Below are 18,329 nucleotides of genomic sequence, written 5' to 3'. Positions count from 1 at the left end.
AAGAACTTTTTTTTTTCCTCAGACGTTTTTAATTGAATGGGAAAACAATACAATAACACTGGTTCAATGGAATTATTAAAACTGTTTCATTACAAAAGAGAAAGTACCTGTCATACCCAAGTGGTCAAATTTTAGAAAGTGGTCAGATCATGATGTTACGGGGGAAAAGGGCAGATATGGATCCTCGAGTACAAGTGTCTGGTCCAAGTTTAAAAAAAAAAAAAGTTAAAACACAATATTTAATACTTCATTTGATCCAAGTCATATGAAACTAGTTCATGAAAATCCCCCAGTATCTTCCCTATTTCCTAATGAACAATAAAAATAATAGTAATAAATTACAGTGCAATTTGTAAGAAACACCTGGGGGGCAGCCCCAATCTCCTTGTTTCTTCCCAGGTTTCTGTCATAACACTTCTCAGTGGTTCACAAGTTCATATTTGGCACATTCTCGAAAGATACATACTACACCATCAAATAAAATGCATAGAATCAGACTTTGTAAGCAAAGTCAGGTCCACATTTTTAACCCAAACCTGGATGAATTCGTGCTCCAATGCCAGAAAATTAAATCGGCCAAATCTGCAAAAAAAAAAAAGAGTTCTACAACCCAAAAAGTTTTCAAAATCGACTGATAATTTACTATTAGAATTGATGCAATATTGTCAATTGCCCACTGCAAGACTGTTTAGCTCCCTCGTGGTGTGTTCGTATGACGGTCCATGAGGAGACGGGCAGAGACCAAAGAAAGTGCACACTGTGGACAGTACCATGGTAGACAAAGGGCACCTCATCTGTACAAACAGTTAACCAATGCATACAACAGGAGAAGGACAAGACATCTACACACAGTGTTCTCAGAGAGAGAAAAAAAAAAAACAGCAGCGACTCAGATCATAACAATGTCCAAAATGACAAAAATTGGAAAGCTAGTTTCCCCAGCAGACTAGTGGAGTGGCTAGTCCGGAGAATGGAAGACACGTCCATGGATGTTGGACTCCTTTCTCTACTGGCATCTGTGGCCTGTTCCAGCACAAGCATGCTGTCCATCATGACGAGAGATAAAAAACAGTAGCATGGATTTGATCAAAATGACAGCACTTGGTCTCAGCACGGTGCAAACACACACATTTAAACTCATGAAAACATTCAAAACAGTATGTAGGCAAGTAGATTTTCTTTGTATGTATGACTGTGGTCTCTGCTCTTGAGTGACGTCGCATGTCGATTAGGTACATTTAAATAGTTTTCATTTATCTTTTGTCATAGGACTACTTCATAACATACTTGGAGCCATTCCAATATCATGCATTTCCAGAATACCATATGTGCATATATATTTGTATTTGCCAAAGGATTTACACAAAGTTCAAGGGCTAGTCATGTCAATTGGTTTCTGTTATTCACGGTTTTTCAAAGAAAAAGAAGAACCATCCAAATTTCCTTTGGAATAGATTATGCAACCCATTCAATCAATTCCTGCTATGTCAGATCATACGTAATCAGTGGTCAGCTTGTATGCCTTCATTTCAGTGCAACAACAGATGCTATAAAATCAGAAAATGTGACGCCACATTTTCCCCAGACAGGAATGCAAGCAACATTATCAATCCCTATTTATCCACACAAAAAAAGTGAAAACAAAAAGAATTCCCTTAAAATCGTGTATTTTTTTCACATTCAAGCACACCATTACTACAAAGATGTGGCTCGCGCAAGAACAACAGGTCAGGCTGAGAAAAGTCCATTTGGTCTGGAGTCACCAATGCAATGATATGGATCATCAGTGCATGTCTGCAGGAAATTAAACCAGCTTTTAAACATGCACACTCTCATTGTCCCCTCTCTTTCTCTTTGTCTTCCTCTCCCTCTCTTTCTCTCTCTCTCTCTCTCAGACAGGATACAAATACACCAATGTTTCCCTTTATACAGCCGTCACTCCTGGAATTAAAACGAAAATCAACTATCAAATAAAAAAAATGAAAAATAAAAGCCACCGGCTCTTAAAAGAAGATTAAATATGTTCGGGTCTCGACAAAGCACAATTCACCAGTGTTACTGTGAATGCTATAAGTCCCCGCACTGTTGAGGGATGTTTTACACGTTGAGGTTAAGAAACAGAGGTCTCTTCCGCTGTTTCAGCTTGGTGAAAGAGATGACACTATTTCTATATACACCCACCAAACAAGAGGAACTTCACAGAACTTACACCTTTTTTTTTCTCCAAAAAGTAATGTATAAGACATAAGTCACCTGAAATAACATTCACAGTGCTATAATAAAAAAAACAATAATAGAATAGTGTAACTGAAAACATTTCAATGTCTAAATGTGTTTTTGTTTCCTGCAAAACCATCTAGCAACTTGGAGCACAAGTCAATGTAGATCTAGTTTAATTGTATTTCTAGGTATGTGCCAGGAGGTGGTGCTAGAGAGGCCCTTATAGATGCTTCTCCTTGGTGATCCCATTCTGGATGTGTTTCCTGTGGTGGGAGAGGGGGGACAAAGACCAGGTGATCAGTGATCAGCAGATGCACAATAATACCAAGGGATATCACTTCTCCTCAAGGTTAGCAGATAAGGGGAGGCTCATAGAATGCCTAGTAATCACATCTAAATAAGCTCTTTGATCCTATCTGCCTGTTATACAAGGCGTACGGTATCTCATTGCCCTGAGATTGTGTTACTGACAATGGGAGATTGCCCCCACCCTCCCACCCTCCCACCCCCTCCAACTCATCAGTGTCCCACGTCCGAATGTAGCCCTGCTATAGCTGCTGAGAAGGCACACTGCGTGACTACGTGCTGTGATAGTGGACAGATGTGCAAATAGTACTGCCTGCATCTGTGTGAAGTGAGTGTTTGTGTGTAACTGTCATTTTTATATGTATGTGTGTGTGTGTGTGTGTGTGTGTGTGTGTGTGTGTGTGTGGGGGGGGGGGGTGTTGTCCACACGGTGTGTTTCTGTGGGGGTGTATCACACAATTATCTGGGGCTTCCTTGTGGGAGCGTATCTGCAACTACATGCATGCTAATAGCATACTAACATGCTAACAGCATACTAACATGCATGCATGCATACTAACCCTTCCACGTTGTTCTGATGGCCAGCATCAGGGCTCTGCTTCTTGAGCTTTCCAGCCTTCAGCAGAGAGGGGTCCTCTACTTCATACTCTCGCACGTCATTCACTTCCGTCATCTGGCCCGTCAACACCTTCACCACAAACAGCACGATGAACTGCAGAGAGAGAGAGAGAGAGAGAGAGAGAGAGAGAGAGAGAGAGAGAGAGAGAATAGAGAGATGGGCAAGAAACGAGAACAAGATAAGTCAGTGCAAGACTGGACTGTCTCAGAGAGAGAAAGATATCATATACCAAAGGAGGCATCAATGTAGAGAGACAATGAGAAGATCAGAAGAGAACAACATGGTTGTTGGACAAGGTGGACAATCGCACTACAACCCAAACAAAGGAGAGAAAAAAATTAAAAATAAAAATAAACAAAACAAACCAAAAAAATAATTCACCTCAAAAATAAAACACCTCAGAACCCCAACACACACCAGTGCCTCTAGTCCCACACCACTCGAACCGCCCCTGCACCAGAACATATCCCCGGAAGCCCTCGCCACACCCACACACTCCTCCTCACCCACGTACGTCTCTGAATCCGGAATGTGGGAATCTGCTGCTTACTTTAGGGGCTGCCGACATGCACGCGAGAGAGGAATCACACAACATTCATGAAATGGCTTTGATTAAGGATGATCGGCAAGTATGGAGACACTGCAACATGAACATTCCTGTACAATCTCAAGCTACAATCGAGAGCCAGTGAACCTGACAAAGAGCACAGATTAAAAGCAGACAATTCCAGAGAGGGAGGAAGAAGGCACGACTTAGACAGAGATGGATTATGTCTCAAAGAAGAGATAGAGAGTCAGACAAGAGAACGAGTAGAACCTCAGCCAGCTCTGACCAGGGGAGAGCAGGGAGTTACGGCGTCTTACCAGGAACCAGTAGATGTTCATGAGGAGCAGGGCGAGCAGCAGAGCGTTGAAGAAGAAGTAGAAGGGGATGTTGGGCACCAACTGAAGGCTGGATACGCAGGTGGCGTAGAGAACCTTAAGGGGGAACCAGTACAGACGGAACCAAAACCTGCCACAGAGAACAGAGGGGAACACTGTCACTTGCTTGTGTAAGGTATCATGACCATGGCCAACTCTCTCACACACACACACACACACACACACACACACACACACACACACACACACACACACACACACGTCTAATTTGAAAGGGTAACAAGCTGTGCTTCACGCATGTAACGTAATGACAGTGTACAAATGGTGCAACATTACAGGGAGGAGTCGGGAGGAATGGTTTAGCCCTCATAGGATGCTAGAGTAGCGGGAAGCCTTTCCTGGACAGGAGAACTTGCCATGCGTTGGGAATTTACGTATAATATAGTGGAAAGATAAGTGAAGAAGTCAGTAGGGATTGGTAGCCTGATTTCTTACCGCTTCTGCAGTGGAGAAAATAATCTTGTAGACCAAAAATAATGAAATGCCTCACAGTTTAATGCCAAACAGTCCCTGCTACACTCCAACAGAAGAATGAGAGAAAAGTGTTCTTTAAATGGCTTATGGGTTAACCAGAGGTCCATGAAACACGGGTAATATTCCATATCCCAATATGGTGAATAAACCAATCTAAGATTTAAATAACATAAGGAAACTATCAGATGAGTTGTTTTGGCATCTACCTTGATTAAGTCCCTTTTTGAGCTTTCAGAGAGAGGAGGTGTGTGAAGGTGAAAAGTGGATGACGGGGAAGAAAATGTATCGTCTACCTCGGATGATCTTTCTGTAATAATTAGTTTGCACTCTAAATTAGCAAAAACATTGTATACAGAATATATAGGCTAATAACATAGATTTGACTACGAGACGACTAACAGGAAATGTATAGTGACCATCTGACCTGGCTTTATATGTGTCTGGCCTTCTATAGTCATGTAGACATTAAATAATTTTTACTATAGGCTTACTATATATATATATTTCTATTTTACATAAAAACGGCTTTGTGTGGTCGGTTCGAGCAACATTACTGAACATGGACAGACCCGCTATGAAATGTCAACGTACATGTTAGTTTCAGTTGCCTGTGTTGCCAAAAAAACAAGTATATTTTACGGATTTATACAATTTGTCGAAAGAAATATTGTGCTCCTTCTCACGTTAGGCCTATCTTAATTGCCAATCCACTAAGAGACATTAGGCTATTTTAGAACAGTAAATGGGAGAAGGATGCGTTGATCAGAGGTCAGTTGAACTATGCTGTGAAATACAAAACAAAACTCGCATCTACATTTTTTTATGTGCATTACTGAAGGCCTGCTTCATGATACTGGATTATTTTATTCAGCATTCGCAACATAGAGCTAATTGTGGCCAACTGCATAGTTCACGTGGCCATTTGGAGACCTATTTTGTTGAGTTAAATGATCGGTCAAGATCGGTTTAGTAACTCAGTGGTCAATGTTATGCTGTCAAACTGGGTGACAGTGGTCAACTGGGTGACAATGTGGTCAATGTTATGCTGTCAAACTGGGTGACTTCCTCGAAACAACTGACGTGAAAACCTACCGTTTTGATCAAACAGACCCAAATGTGGTGAAGGCGCTTAGCTCTGTGCACTTTATGAAATTACCAAATGAATGCGCTCTAGTAATCAAAATAGCGTGCCCTTCTTTGTTGCGCACAAGAATCGGCGGTGCACATCTATTAGACAGAGTTACCAAGCTGCTGTTTAGTCTGTGAATAAATAAGCCATCTACTGGCACAGAGGTACACAACAGGTCAGCAACGCTGTGTGTGTGTGTGTGTGTGTGTGTGTGTGTGACTGCCAGCTAAGCCTCACCAGGTTATGCTGAAGCTTACAGAGCCCATGTTGGAGAGGATGTCGTTGATCAGGTGGTAGCTCCCACCGCGGGTCTTGAAATAGACGTTGAGTTTGGTGAACTCCAGCTGAATGTCGTTGATGTCATGTAGGAAGAGCACCAGAACCCCAATGTTGTGATATCTGAGGTGGGAAAACAACGTGTTATGTTCCAGTGTATCCAAGGGATAGCCTACATCACATATGAATTTCCCTACGGGGATTAATAAAAGTTTCTCTTTTCTTCTCTTATTTTATATGGGCCATACTGGACATGCCGTTTCGGTGACTGCCTGATGGACACTCACCAGGTGCGGACTGGCTGTTGGGAAGTTCAGGAATTTCCCCCAGTTTTTTGTTTGTTTTGTTTTCCCTTTCCCAAACCCCTTAGACATTATATTGCCTTAACAAATATTCAATAGGCTGTCTCAGCTGCAGCGACACGGCTGGTGCAACCTGCAATAACAGTGAGGGCTTTTGCCAGTATCCAGCCCAGTTTCGTTACTGAAACATGGTAAGAAAAAGGAAACCCGCAGCGGTCAGTGCAGAAAAGGAGCCGTCATGGAAGGTGCCGTGAACTAGCTAAATGAACTAACCAAAGAACAGAATGTTTTTCTTAAGCTTTAAAACTGGGGTTTCAATGCTAGAGTCCTACTGCAGCTCAGTGCACAAGTGAAGAAAATGAACACTCAAATTTGGGTGCTCCAACTTGGAAAAACACATGTCATCAGCTTTGTCTGACTGTAAATTGGTAAGATAAACTATTCATTTGTGACAAACTATCCCTTTTATGAAATAAAGGGAATAGACTGGTAATGTCTGTCAGCATATTTTGAGAATGAAGGATTGAGGAAGAGGGAACATTAACCAGCACAGATCCAATTAGAGGTGACCTATTGAATTTTACTGTGTGACTTGGTTGGTGGTTTGAATACTTAATTCAAATAATTTACTGTTGCATTAAAAGAAATAAAACAAATGGAAAGTATGTTGCACAATACCCCACATGTGTTTGCCTAACGTTGGACTATTCATTCTGAATTTAGTGACGGCAGCAGAACGTTTGATGCTTATGTCAGACAGTCCAAATTATGTCTGTTTTATGCATTTTAACAAACAACCTGAGCCACAAACATGGGGAGGAAAACATTTGAAAATGAGGTTCATCGATTAACATATTATTCTTACACAAACGATACAAATCAATGAATGATACGTCAATCGATAAACATGTGTTAGTTTCGAATTCTGTCTATCCATTTAGAGCCACTTGACATCAAATTCCCGGGCTGCTTTTTGTTGCCAGTCCGCCCTTGACGTTCACCGTTTCTGCCCACATGTCTCACCTGAAGGCATAGGAGAATGTAATGAGAGCCAGAGTGATCACATGATGGACCACCATGACAGGGGAGTCTTTCCTCCAGGCGTCCATGTAGACGGTGGCGTATATGGAGTGCCCGTAGAAGCTGCCCTGGATCAGATAGGCGATGGCGATGTCTGTGGGCACTGACATGCCACTCTTCCAGTCTGTCATAAATCATTACATTCACATGAATCATCAGCATATGCACGCCTGTGCACGCACACACACAGACACACACACACACACACACAGGCAGGCAGCAACACTACATTACCTACCTTTACATCTCCATTACACACACACACACACAGTTCCTAACAAAGACACACCCTAACAGACACATTCATCCACGTCCATTAGCTTGTGTCAAAAGCACTAACCAGCCTAGCTCCTCAGGACAGGAATTTGTGAGCGCCTGATGCACCATTGGCATCTCGGTCGGAGCCGTCATTAGAGCCTAACAGGCAGTTTTCACGGGATATGGAGACTCAGCTTGATAGGATGGGATGCAGTATTTATGGAGCTTCCCCTGGGGACACATTAACCTGGAGGTTTGAGGAACTTTCCATGCTGAGCTGAGCTGAGAGGCTACCTCTGTTGCTACTGCTGTTGATGCTACAGCCTTTAATGCGTATTGATCCCATCCCCCGTCATTAAACATTGAGAACACGATAACAACAGTGTCAGCCTGTTGCCACTGGGCAGCTTTGGACTAGGAAGCGTTCTCTGAGTCTTGTAACGACCCATCAGCATTTGCTGTAAAGCTTCCTGGTCGTGTTGTGGGGATCATTCAGGGAGAGTGCTCATCGACACACTAGAGTATTTCACAAAACCAGAGCTAAGAGTAAACATCTGTCTGAAAACAGCAGCAGTAAGAAATTGATTGATAGAAAACCTAAAATTTAGGTCAATACATTTTTATTGGTGTTAGTGAAGAAATTAGTGCATAGCTACACGTCAGCAATCCACAAATTGCAGCATCTCAGGCCAAACCAGGTAAGGTTCACATGAGGCCAATTGTTTGCCCGGTAGACATAGGTCTTGGGGTTTTAGTTCTAACATAGTTCTTAGACATCCCTGCAAAGTTGTGTGCTGCCTGTGGTGTACTGTCAGTTGACTGAAATATGGTACAACACCATAAACATTTTTGCTCTCTGGAACTGGCTGTATCTGTGATCCAGGAAGATCCCAGTAGATGAGCAACAAACTATATGTCTTGACTTAATGACATCTTTAAAAAAAAAAAGTTTCAGACTTCAACTGAAACAAAAAAAACTTATTATGAACACCAAATACATACATGGAACGTAAGTACACCAAATCAAATTAGGTTAATGTGTCTTTGGACTATGTATAAATCTGCTAATGTGCGTTTCAGCAGGTAAACATTGTCGCCTGTCAAACGAACTTCTTTGTTCTCTTGTCTTGTCCCACAACAATGGTCTGCTAAATGCTGGGTCATGAGATAACTTGTTACAAATTATAACTGATATCAATTCATGCTATATTCATGGCGAACACTAAGCCCCTTCTCATACAAAGGTGAGCTCACAGACCAATAGATAAGATCAGTATATAAAGTTTTACAACTCTATGGCCTTTCTGTTAAGATAACACAGTCACTGAGTTTGCTATGCCTTTTTTGTGTGTTTGAAGAGTTTGTGAGTTGCTTTTAATGGTTTGAATAAAAAAAATACTGATTTAATATTAGCCTTTCCTGTATATTTATTTAACTCAATGCAGTGCCATTTTTATCAAAACTACTGGTGTGTCTGAAACCGAAAAAATTGCTGGAAAATAGCAGGAAAACCTGTGAGATGCGACTGGGATTTTTAAACTCGATACAAAGCTGAAACTCTAAACTGTGACACGTGTAGGATTAATAAGTGGTCATTTGTCAAAGCCCTCTTCAAACCACAAGTAAAAGCAGTGCTTGAACATCATCCGACACCAGACAATTTAGAATGTAATAGGAGACCTTTTGAAAACAGCCTCCATCGGAGAGGCCTGCGGTGCCTCTGGCTTACCGTAGAAAACTGAGGGTGGGTTGTAAAAGAAGGTGTAGTTGGTGAAGAAGAGAAGGTAGGTGCTGTAGGACCACGACATGGTGTAGAAGACCAGCTTCCACGTACTCTCCGGCATCTTGGCAGTGTCTTTGGGCTGGAGACAACAACTATGTGCAAACGGCTGCAGGGACACAAAAGAGACAAAGGACGTACATCAAACATGGGAGACACACTCCGCCAGGGACATGCTCATATCAAACAGGGTTCATTCAGGGTCATTTGCTCAGGCCATCTGTGACTGCACAAGTGTTTATATTCTGAAGAGTTTGTTTTAAAAAACCACATGAGGGGAAACAGTAGGGAGCATGCATGAGGGGCGGTTTGCTGGAGGAGTCGCTCCACCACAGTTCTGCTCATGTGCTACGCCAGCATAAAAGGAGGAAGTTGAAAGGCTGAGACGTGCTTCCTCTGTCAGAGAATCCTGGAGTAACCTGTGCTTTCACAGAAGCAGGCGGGTTAGGCGTTAGGTGAGGGGGGGGTGGGGTTGTGTGAGCTGATTAGCAAAAACACAGTGCACACACTCAGATAAGCCTGAGAGGGTTGGGGGGTTGGGGGGGGGGGGGAGTGAGTAACAGGCGTACGAGCTGGACAGACTGAGAGCACACAGGCTTCATGTTCATGGAGGGCACGGGACGAAACTGAGAAACATATCCCCGAATCTTATCTCTCCACATGACAGAGTATCTGCCGCTGCCTTGCTGCCGAGCGACGGTCACCTAAGGCAGCTCGTCGTAACCCGAGATAAAAACGCGAAAGGGCGATTTACCCCAGTGAGCGTCATAATCATTTATCTTTTATCGGTAACGGCAAGGAGCCAGGTCATCTGCAACTATTCACTTTCATTCCAGGGCAGCTTCATCTAAACCCCCCCCACACACACGCACACGTACACACATACACACACACACACACACACACATCCTGGACCCCCCCCCCCCACACACACACACACACACACACACACCCTGGACCCCCCCCTCCCCACACACACAGACAGACATCCTGGACCCCCAACCCCCCCCCCCCCCTTCACCCCACGGACCCTGGACAGCATCAGACTAAAACCTGTCTGAAGGGAGAGGAGGGAAAGAGAGAGAGAGGAAAAGAGCGTGCACATGTCACATGACCATATCTTGGGGCACCGAGCCACGTTGCTAGTCGGCCTCTGATTGGCGCAGGAGACCAGGCCATGCGTTCGTGGGAGTGAGTCATGTGCGGCAGCGGCAACAACGGCAGAGGCAGCGGCGGCAGCAGCAGGATATCCACCTTCCTGCCCCACGCTCCTCCCCAGCACATTTATTTATAGGGGCCAGCTGTCAGCAGTACGTCCACCACTCTACCCTCCCCCGCCCCAGCCCTCCATTGCCCCCCACCGCCTCGCCTGGGCATGTCTGCTCACAGGCTGGCTACATGCCACAATGTTGGGACTCATCACCCATGCCACACCAGGGAGAAGGCACAGGTGCTGTCGCCAGTCCGAAACCCAACCGAGCCGAGGGGCACCCTTCTGAGTTTTGCTCAGTCATGGTCTCTTGCCAGGGGGAGATTCTCTGCATCTCTTGCATTACATTTGCGGTTCTGTATATGCATATGGTGTGATGCACAAATTAAACAGCCCAACAGCCTACAATGGCAATATAAGAAATGGCCTGACGTGCTTTGATGAGGCGCAAAGATGTTTGGTTGTAGAGAAAGATGATTTGGGATCTAGTGCTTAAACTCAGGAGTATCTCATTCTAATCACAGACTGCCTCAAATTCACTTTAAGGACAGGGTTTTTGCGAGACCCTATGGGACCTGTGAAATCTAATTGTCACAGACAGAATCTGAACTCCCTTTGAACTGATTCTGTTCCCTTTTTCTGTCAAGGAGAAGACCCCTGTATCCATAGCAACCGCTTAAGGATGGCAGGTTTCTGTTGCCAAAATCTCTAAGGCCTCAATCCAACCAGCTGTTGCCCCCAAGTAACTCACTCAGTTGTGTCTTCCTTTCCGTTTTTTCTTTCACTTTCAGCTATGAAATTGCGCAAAGGGGCTTCATCTGCTGTGTTGTCAGGGGATCCCTTTAGTAGAGCTTGCCATTCCCTGGAGACATCTGCCGACACAGGACAAAGCAGCCAACCCGAAAAACAGACCCCCTACTCCTTCCCAGCATGCACCACTGACTCACTGCAGGGATGAGTGGGTGGGGGGAGAAAGATTCTATGGTAAATAACTGCTGCAACTGAATGGAACTCGAACCTTCCAGAGCAAAAACACTGGATTGAATCGGGGTTATTGGGCAAGAATTTGCCCCACATTGAGCTTGTTTGCATCATTCCATGAGATATCGAAGTGCAAAGCTCATTTGACCCGTGCCTGGGAGACATCAATACGGCCACTCACATTAGAGAGATGCACTCCAACATTTTCTGAGGACAATCTGAAATAGTAACTGTCAAACCTAATGAACTTTTTGAGACATCCCTCTCCTTCAGATGACACAGCTGAGCACAGTGCTGCTAGCAAACATCACCATCACCCTTGGGGTTTCTTAGGATAAAAATGTAAGACCACAACCTCCTCCTAAATTCCTAACTGTAAAAAGACAGAGTGAGGAACTGTTGAGGGGTGGCAGAGGAACTCATTCCTTGAGGCATGAGGAGAGGCCTGTACTCCTGCCCATGACTCGGCATAATATATATATATATATATAAAATATAGAGTATTAAGACATCCACACACACATATCCACATACACACACACATATCCACATACACACACACATATCCACATACACATACACATATTCACATCCACACACACACACATATCCACATCCACACACATACATACATATCCACATACACACCTGAGACCAGCTCGACTGTCCAGCGGCCTTAATCTCAGCATTATGCCGGTCATCCCCTTAATTGACTCGCAGAATGAGATCAAATGAACATGGAAACACTTCGTCACGGGATTATGCACACTTATCTTCTCCAGAAACATGAGCCAAAACCGTCAAGGCACTCGGAGTCAGTGCTCGCTCTCTTTAAAAGGTGCCCATCTCTCTTTTCACCCATCTGTGGTGAACCAACAAATTGCCTGAGAGGCGCTCTTACTTATTGGTTTTTATATTTATGTATTTATTTATTTTTAAACAATGTAACATTAATCCAGACTCTCTCTCTCTTTAATGAGACTCTCTCTTTCATTCTGTTTAATGAGACAACACATGATATAAATAATTAATGTTGTTTTTTTTTTTTCACTAAATGATGAGGTTATGCATTCATCAAACTTGTCCACGTTTAATGATGTTTATGTGGGCAGTCGTATTATCTGACACGGTACGTCACCACGTATTGTCTGCTGTGGATTTCCTCTATTATGCACCAAACACAGATAGAACACTGATTGAATCTGTGATTAACTTCGCTGCTAACAAGAGAGATAAAACAGTTACTCAGCCAAAGTTTAAAAATTAACTTTTGCAGCTGGTCAAACTAACGGGAGTTCTTTAAATCATCTTCACTCTACTGGTACAAAACGGCCAGCAGGCAGGCAGGCCAAACTATGGTTTTATGACCCAAGTCTGTTCCTTGACTAACCATATGGCCATCATATATAATGCAACAGGCTGGCATCCTCAGCAGAGAAGAAGTGAAAAGAGAGGCTGCCACAGTAATCCAATTTCTTCCATTCAAACAACTCTTCTGGAGGGGGCTACCATACGGTATTCTAAATGAATACGGCACATCACCACTACCACAGCATAGGGGCGATTCATATGAAGTCTTGCACTCAATCCAAATGGGTGGGGTTGTTTTGAAGCGTAGCCTATACATCACCATGTCAACAGGAACTATATTGACGACCACCTAAAGAATAGGCCTACAGCCTCTCGGTATCTGTGGAGGGTCGCTCCCCATAATAACTGCCAGATGGTCTCGCAAAACGCACTCTAGCAAAGTAATCCGTCAACCTTTCCCCGGCTTGCCTTACAGATTCAGAGAGGGAGGAGACCGCTAAAGCAGGACGACAATTATAGAAAAATGTCTCTCCTTTTCCTGTTTTCCAATCTGTGGGGACAGTGTCCATCGATGGCCCCGTGCAACAGGAGACCAAAAGTCAGTGATTACAGGCAAGGGCAGGTCAGCTGTGGGCCAGCAGGCAATCGTATGGATTCAAAGCACTCCACTGCTTCAGGACTCCACGGCTCAACACTGAGGCTGTTAGCGTTCAGTGGACATTGTGTAAACAGAAAGTACACTTCCTCTTTCTGACTTGGCATGCATTCGTCGAGGCAACAGTCACTGAAGTGCCAGCCTCATGCGTGCAAGGGACAATTTTGTACAAATTGGATCTCCAACTGGGAGCGTGTCTCTCCTCCTACTCATCAAGCTCAAGAGCTAAATTCATCAAGGTGGTGAAGCACTACACCTTTAATTATAATGTAAAAGGCGTACAGTAATGCTTATCGTCCGTTGCTAGCAGTCACTAGTACATGTTGGGGTGAATGCAAAGGAATAAGACTGTATCCTTGAATAAGAATTCTAGCTTGTAGCACTTCTTCAGTCAGGTGGCCTCTTGAATTTGATGGCTGTCCCAAAAAAGTGTTTAGCAACATATATTTGTAGATAAACATCACCACCCCTGTAAGCAGTCTCCTGCAGCTTCTCAACGGGTGGCCAGTGAGGAATTTACAAGAGGAAAATAAAGTGCAGCTGAATGATCTTACTAGGAAAGGGCATTGCTTCCTGCCCCGTGAGTGCATCTGGAGAGCCCATGTATCAGTGAGATATTGACTGTATTAATGATGATGCAGTGTGCTGAGCTAGCACAGAACGGTGTGTGTGTGTGTGTGTGTGTGTGTGTGTGTGGGGGGGGGGGGGGGGGGGGGGTGGGTGGGTGTGTGTGTGTGTGTGTGTGCATCATGCATAGGCTATTTCCATGTCCCACATGCTGCAATGCCTATGCAGGAAGTGAAACCATTATATCTGTCTCTCATTCACACACATGGCGCTTTCAGACAGAGACACGTTTCTCTTCACACCATCACACTGTGAAGCCAAAAGGAGACTGCTGGTTCTGTGAGCACACGATCGCCTTATACGCCTGAAGTGTTACTTGACTCTGAATTTCACACTTATGTTAGTCCCATATCCAATTGAATATCTGAAGAGTTGGGCTCTTCTTGATGGGGGTGCAGTAGGCTACCATTTTCCCCCTTTTACAGTCCTTACTGATAGGTGAGCTTCCTTCTTTTCTGCCTAAAAGGTCTGATGTTTCTTTGTTTAAAAAATACATGAAGATACAAGTATGTATGACTGAGGTAGAACTCTTGGTTGAAAATACCTATCTGTTTGACATTAATTCTGCACGATTCTTTAGAGTAGATTGTTCTAGATACGTTCTAATGTAATTTGGGAAGAGAGTTATGGAGCCTCAAGTTAAAGGCACTTGTTCTTAGCTGTTTAAATTGAATCCAGTCTATGTAACTCCATCTCACCCGAAGCCCCAGCTCAAATGCTCCTTAATAAACATCATGCCATGGATGCCAAGACCGAAGCTTCCTTTAAGTTTAAAATATTTATAGGGTCAGAAACCTACTCTTATAGTAATATAAAGGAAACCAAAGACGTGTAGTAGGGTGGAAAAGTATTAGTAGAGAAAGCTGTAGACTGTAAAAAAAAAAAAAACATGGCTTTTTACTATGTTGAGGTCGCCATTCAATTACAACAGTAAGAGGCAGGACCACATTACCTCTAAAACAGATAAGGGCCTGTGAGTTTCCTCATCTGCTTCAACCATTGTGCCTGAATATTGTCAAATATTTTGTGTGGTATGCTAATATCGCGTAAATGAAGCAAATAATGCAGAGCTTTCAGGATCTTCCACAACTAATGATGACTGTTGTAGCAGTTCAATGAATGATGTTGACAGCGTCACACAATATGCAAACTTCTCTACAAGTGTTTACCTTGAATAAGCATTCGGTCAGCCCCCGTCGCATCTGCGTCCACATAACAGCGCAGATAAAGAACAGTCCCATCTCGGTCCAGGTAATGTAGGCATTGTCCAGCAGAGTCCTTCTGGAGAGCGACAGCCCGCAGTCGCTACAGTCCTTCAAGGCACTGGCCATGACGGTATATGCTTTAGTGAGGAGTTCCACATAACCAGGCATGGGCTCCTCAGCCACGCCGACGTTCATACCATCATCTCCGTTATCTTCGTCCATTGTGCTGAATAACTACTAAAATAATTGCTCGGAAAAAATCAGGTGACGGAGAATAACACCTCACTGACTGTATTCAGTGTGCGCAAAGCCCTGCCAGCAACTTGGCTAACCTTATAACGTGAAAAAAACTTTAAGCTGCTTAACCACTCAAGTAGCCTAATACTCTATTTCTATATAAAGACATGAATATAGCATATGCCCATCTCGAAAAACGATATATCTCAGCTAACGTTAGTATACTTATGTCGTTGTCCCCCAAACCTTTAACTGGCATATTATGGGACCGCAGATGTATCGGTTGATAGTGGCGGCTAGCTAGCCAGATAATGGTGATATAAAATTCAGAATGTGGCGCGGTCAGCTAGCTATGGGAGCTGGCTAACTGGCCAGCTACGAGGACCACGTCCCCTCTACTGTCATACTAGAGTAAATGGTACTTGATAAAGGTGCAACAATTAAATGCATATTAAATGAAGGATCTGGTTTTCAAATGAGCCCGTTATTAGCTAGCTAACGTTAGCTGGTAGCTAACAATTAAACGAGCTGTCTGAAGCCGCTAACGTTAAAGTAGCTGTCAGCTTCTTTGATATCTTTCTCTGAAGACCAATAAATTCGCCACATTGATGGTTAGTATCAAGGTAGTGAACACACAAATGTGAGAGTTAGCTATCGACCAATATCTTCAATAACGTTTTAACACCGCTATAACGTTACCGTTAGCGTTGATGATGATGGATTCGGATATCACATGCAGCCTTTGAAAGAGGCAAACGTCAAATCGACTATCCGCTCCTTTCTATTATTCGCCTTATATAAGATACCTTCCTTGTTTCATTTGGTAAAATATATGTCCCTGCCAAAATAATCTACAAACCTGGAACATCTTTAACACTAAACAGAAACGTCGATTCGATATATATCCTGTAATCCTCAGTGATGAGCGCCTTGAGGAGTGCTCTGTCTGATCAACGTGTCCAGGGTGAGAGACTGGCTGCTGCGCCTTGACAAACCTGAAAGAAAAAACGCCTTGTCTCTCAGCTGCTGTTGGATGAGCACAAGAGTGCTCAGTATTGTGACCAATTTCCCATAAACTGTTTCAATCGTAAAGGACACGTCTTTTTCGGATCCGAGAGGCACACTACCGTTAAGAGCGGAGTCTTTGAGGGAAAAAAAGCAGAGGTGACGTGACGTAATTAAGGCCCGCTATCTTCAACTGCAAGGAAAAACGAACCGTTAAAGACACAGAGCCTCTTTTGCTAGTGTGGATGGTACAGTGGGTGCTTTCCTAAAAGGTTAACATGTTATATAGTTACATCAAAGTCATACAGGCATACATTGTTGATTTTGTTGACGCACTGAATAGGCCTATGTCTGAAAAGGAAATACCTTCAATATAAATCATCATTTTACGACAGGCAAGTTGGACAAGAGGGTGCTAGGCAAATATTAGACATTGTAACATTAAGAACACAATTTTAAACAATCTTTCCTGCTTAAATCTACCGTGCACAATCACTGCAGTTTGAAAGCCTGGGTAAACAATTTACATAGCATAGTATTGCTTTTAAAAGGCTACAGGCAACTTAAGATGGACAGGTACCTTTATATTCTGATAGATAATATGGAAGACGTAGTCTGAAATGGTACAATTTCACCGGAAATTCTTATTAGAGATGAGCCTACAAAATTGGATATTTCAATTAGCTGTTGAAGGTTTGAAAAGCATCAGTATTTGTACCCATTGTACGATTTTAAACTTTTATGCTTATGTAGTCGCCGAAAACTAGGCAGTCTGTCACAGAACCCGTTTCTTATCCGTTACATTTTGAACGTTTGATTTAGGTTCTCAAACTTTTTCTGTCATTCCCCACTTTGAACAAGGGGACCTTTTCAAGCCCAACCTGTCCCTCATCGCTCCAATAAAATGGTAGGCCAAGCTTAAAACTGTCAAATTTAATGAAATAACGATAAGTTCTAAATCCTAATCAATAACAAATAACATCAGTTCGAAGATAGAGAAAATCAATAGGCTAACAAATAACATCAGTTCAGAAATAGAGAAAATAAAAATGCAATGGTGTCAATCATTGCCTCAAATGGGCTGAGTTCCAAAAATAAACAAAAAGGGCCTACTATGCAATTGTGTTATCAATGGTAGGCCAAGCTTAAAATCTCCCTTGTACGTCGCTTTGGATAAAAGCGTCTGCTAATTGACTAAATGTAATGTAAAATTGTCAATTTTAGGTTGATTTTTTGGTGGATCAGCTGTCTTTTTCGCCACTGGTACTGAATCGCCAACCTTTGTATTTCGTGTCACACATTTATCCATAACGTCTATATTAGCCTATAGCCCACTACACTTTCTTGCTCTGGGAAAGTTTTTGTTTCATTGTCCCGCTGCAATTAATATGCCGACGTCATTCACCATGTTCGCACTATGGTTTCAGGTCACATTTTCATCCCGGTCCCCCATATAATGTTAATACAGTGTTGTATAATGGTGCGGCTCCTATAATGTATAATGTAGGCTATAATGGAGCAACACGTAGGCTAGGCCTACAGGGTGGGTGGTAGAGAGAGAACGGTGATGCACATGGATAGATCAGATGTAGCGACCGGAGCAAAGTCATTTTGCTGTAACATTGAACTCCGTGCAACCAGTGTGGAGGATACATCCAAGTTGCCATTCATTTGCTCATCAACCGCAGACCGAAGGGACAGGGAGACAACCC

The 18,329-nt window shown here is 43.2% G+C and overlaps 1 protein-coding gene across 2 annotated transcripts; it reads right to left on the bottom strand.

Moving 5' to 3' along the window:
* Nucleotides 1–6: 6 nt before the first annotated feature.
* Nucleotides 7–16,804, bottom strand: cers1 (ceramide synthase 1). 2 transcript variants are annotated; one of them, XM_012828367.3, is made up of 7 exons: nucleotides 15,340–16,801; nucleotides 9,336–9,495; nucleotides 7,292–7,472; nucleotides 5,928–6,089; nucleotides 4,010–4,157; nucleotides 3,087–3,238; nucleotides 7–2,483 (listed from the first exon to the last, which is right to left on the bottom strand). In XM_012828367.3, exons 1-7 carry the CDS (start codon nucleotides 15,595–15,597, stop codon nucleotides 2,441–2,443), a joined length of 1,104 nt encoding a protein of 367 aa, XP_012683821.1. In that variant the 5' UTR covers nucleotides 15,598–16,801; the 3' UTR covers nucleotides 7–2,440. The 2 variants fall into 2 exon arrangements, with proteins under 2 accessions (XP_012683821.1, XP_031431013.1); XM_031575153.2 differs by lacking the exon at nucleotides 7–2,483 and adding an exon at nucleotides 3,660–3,703 and having other exon boundaries at nucleotides 3,163–3,238; nucleotides 15,340–16,804.
* Between the last annotated feature and the right edge of the window lie 1,525 nt (nucleotides 16,805–18,329).

This window comes from Clupea harengus, chromosome 10 (assembly GCF_900700415.2).
Source record: "Clupea harengus chromosome 10, Ch_v2.0.2, whole genome shotgun sequence".
Lineage (NCBI taxonomy): Eukaryota > Metazoa > Chordata > Actinopteri > Clupeiformes > Clupeidae > Clupea > Clupea harengus.
This window is presented reverse-complemented; position numbering and strand designations above follow the sequence as displayed.

What these genes read in the sequence shown, in the direction of transcription:
- cers1 (XM_012828367.3), bottom strand. Translation starts at nt 15,597, where the DNA reads ATGGACGAAGATAACGGAGATGATGGTATGAACGTCGGCGTGGCTGAG. An exon ending in CCCACCCTCAGTTTTCTACG is followed by an intron (nt 7,473 to 9,335) that starts GTAAGCCAGAGG and finishes GATTTATGACAG; the next exon opens with ACTGGAAGAGTGGCATGTCA. An exon ending in GTAAGCTTCAGCATAACCTG is followed by an intron (nt 4,158 to 5,927) that starts GTGAGGCTTAGC and finishes TCTCTGTGGCAG; the next exon opens with GTTTTGGTTCCGTCTGTACT.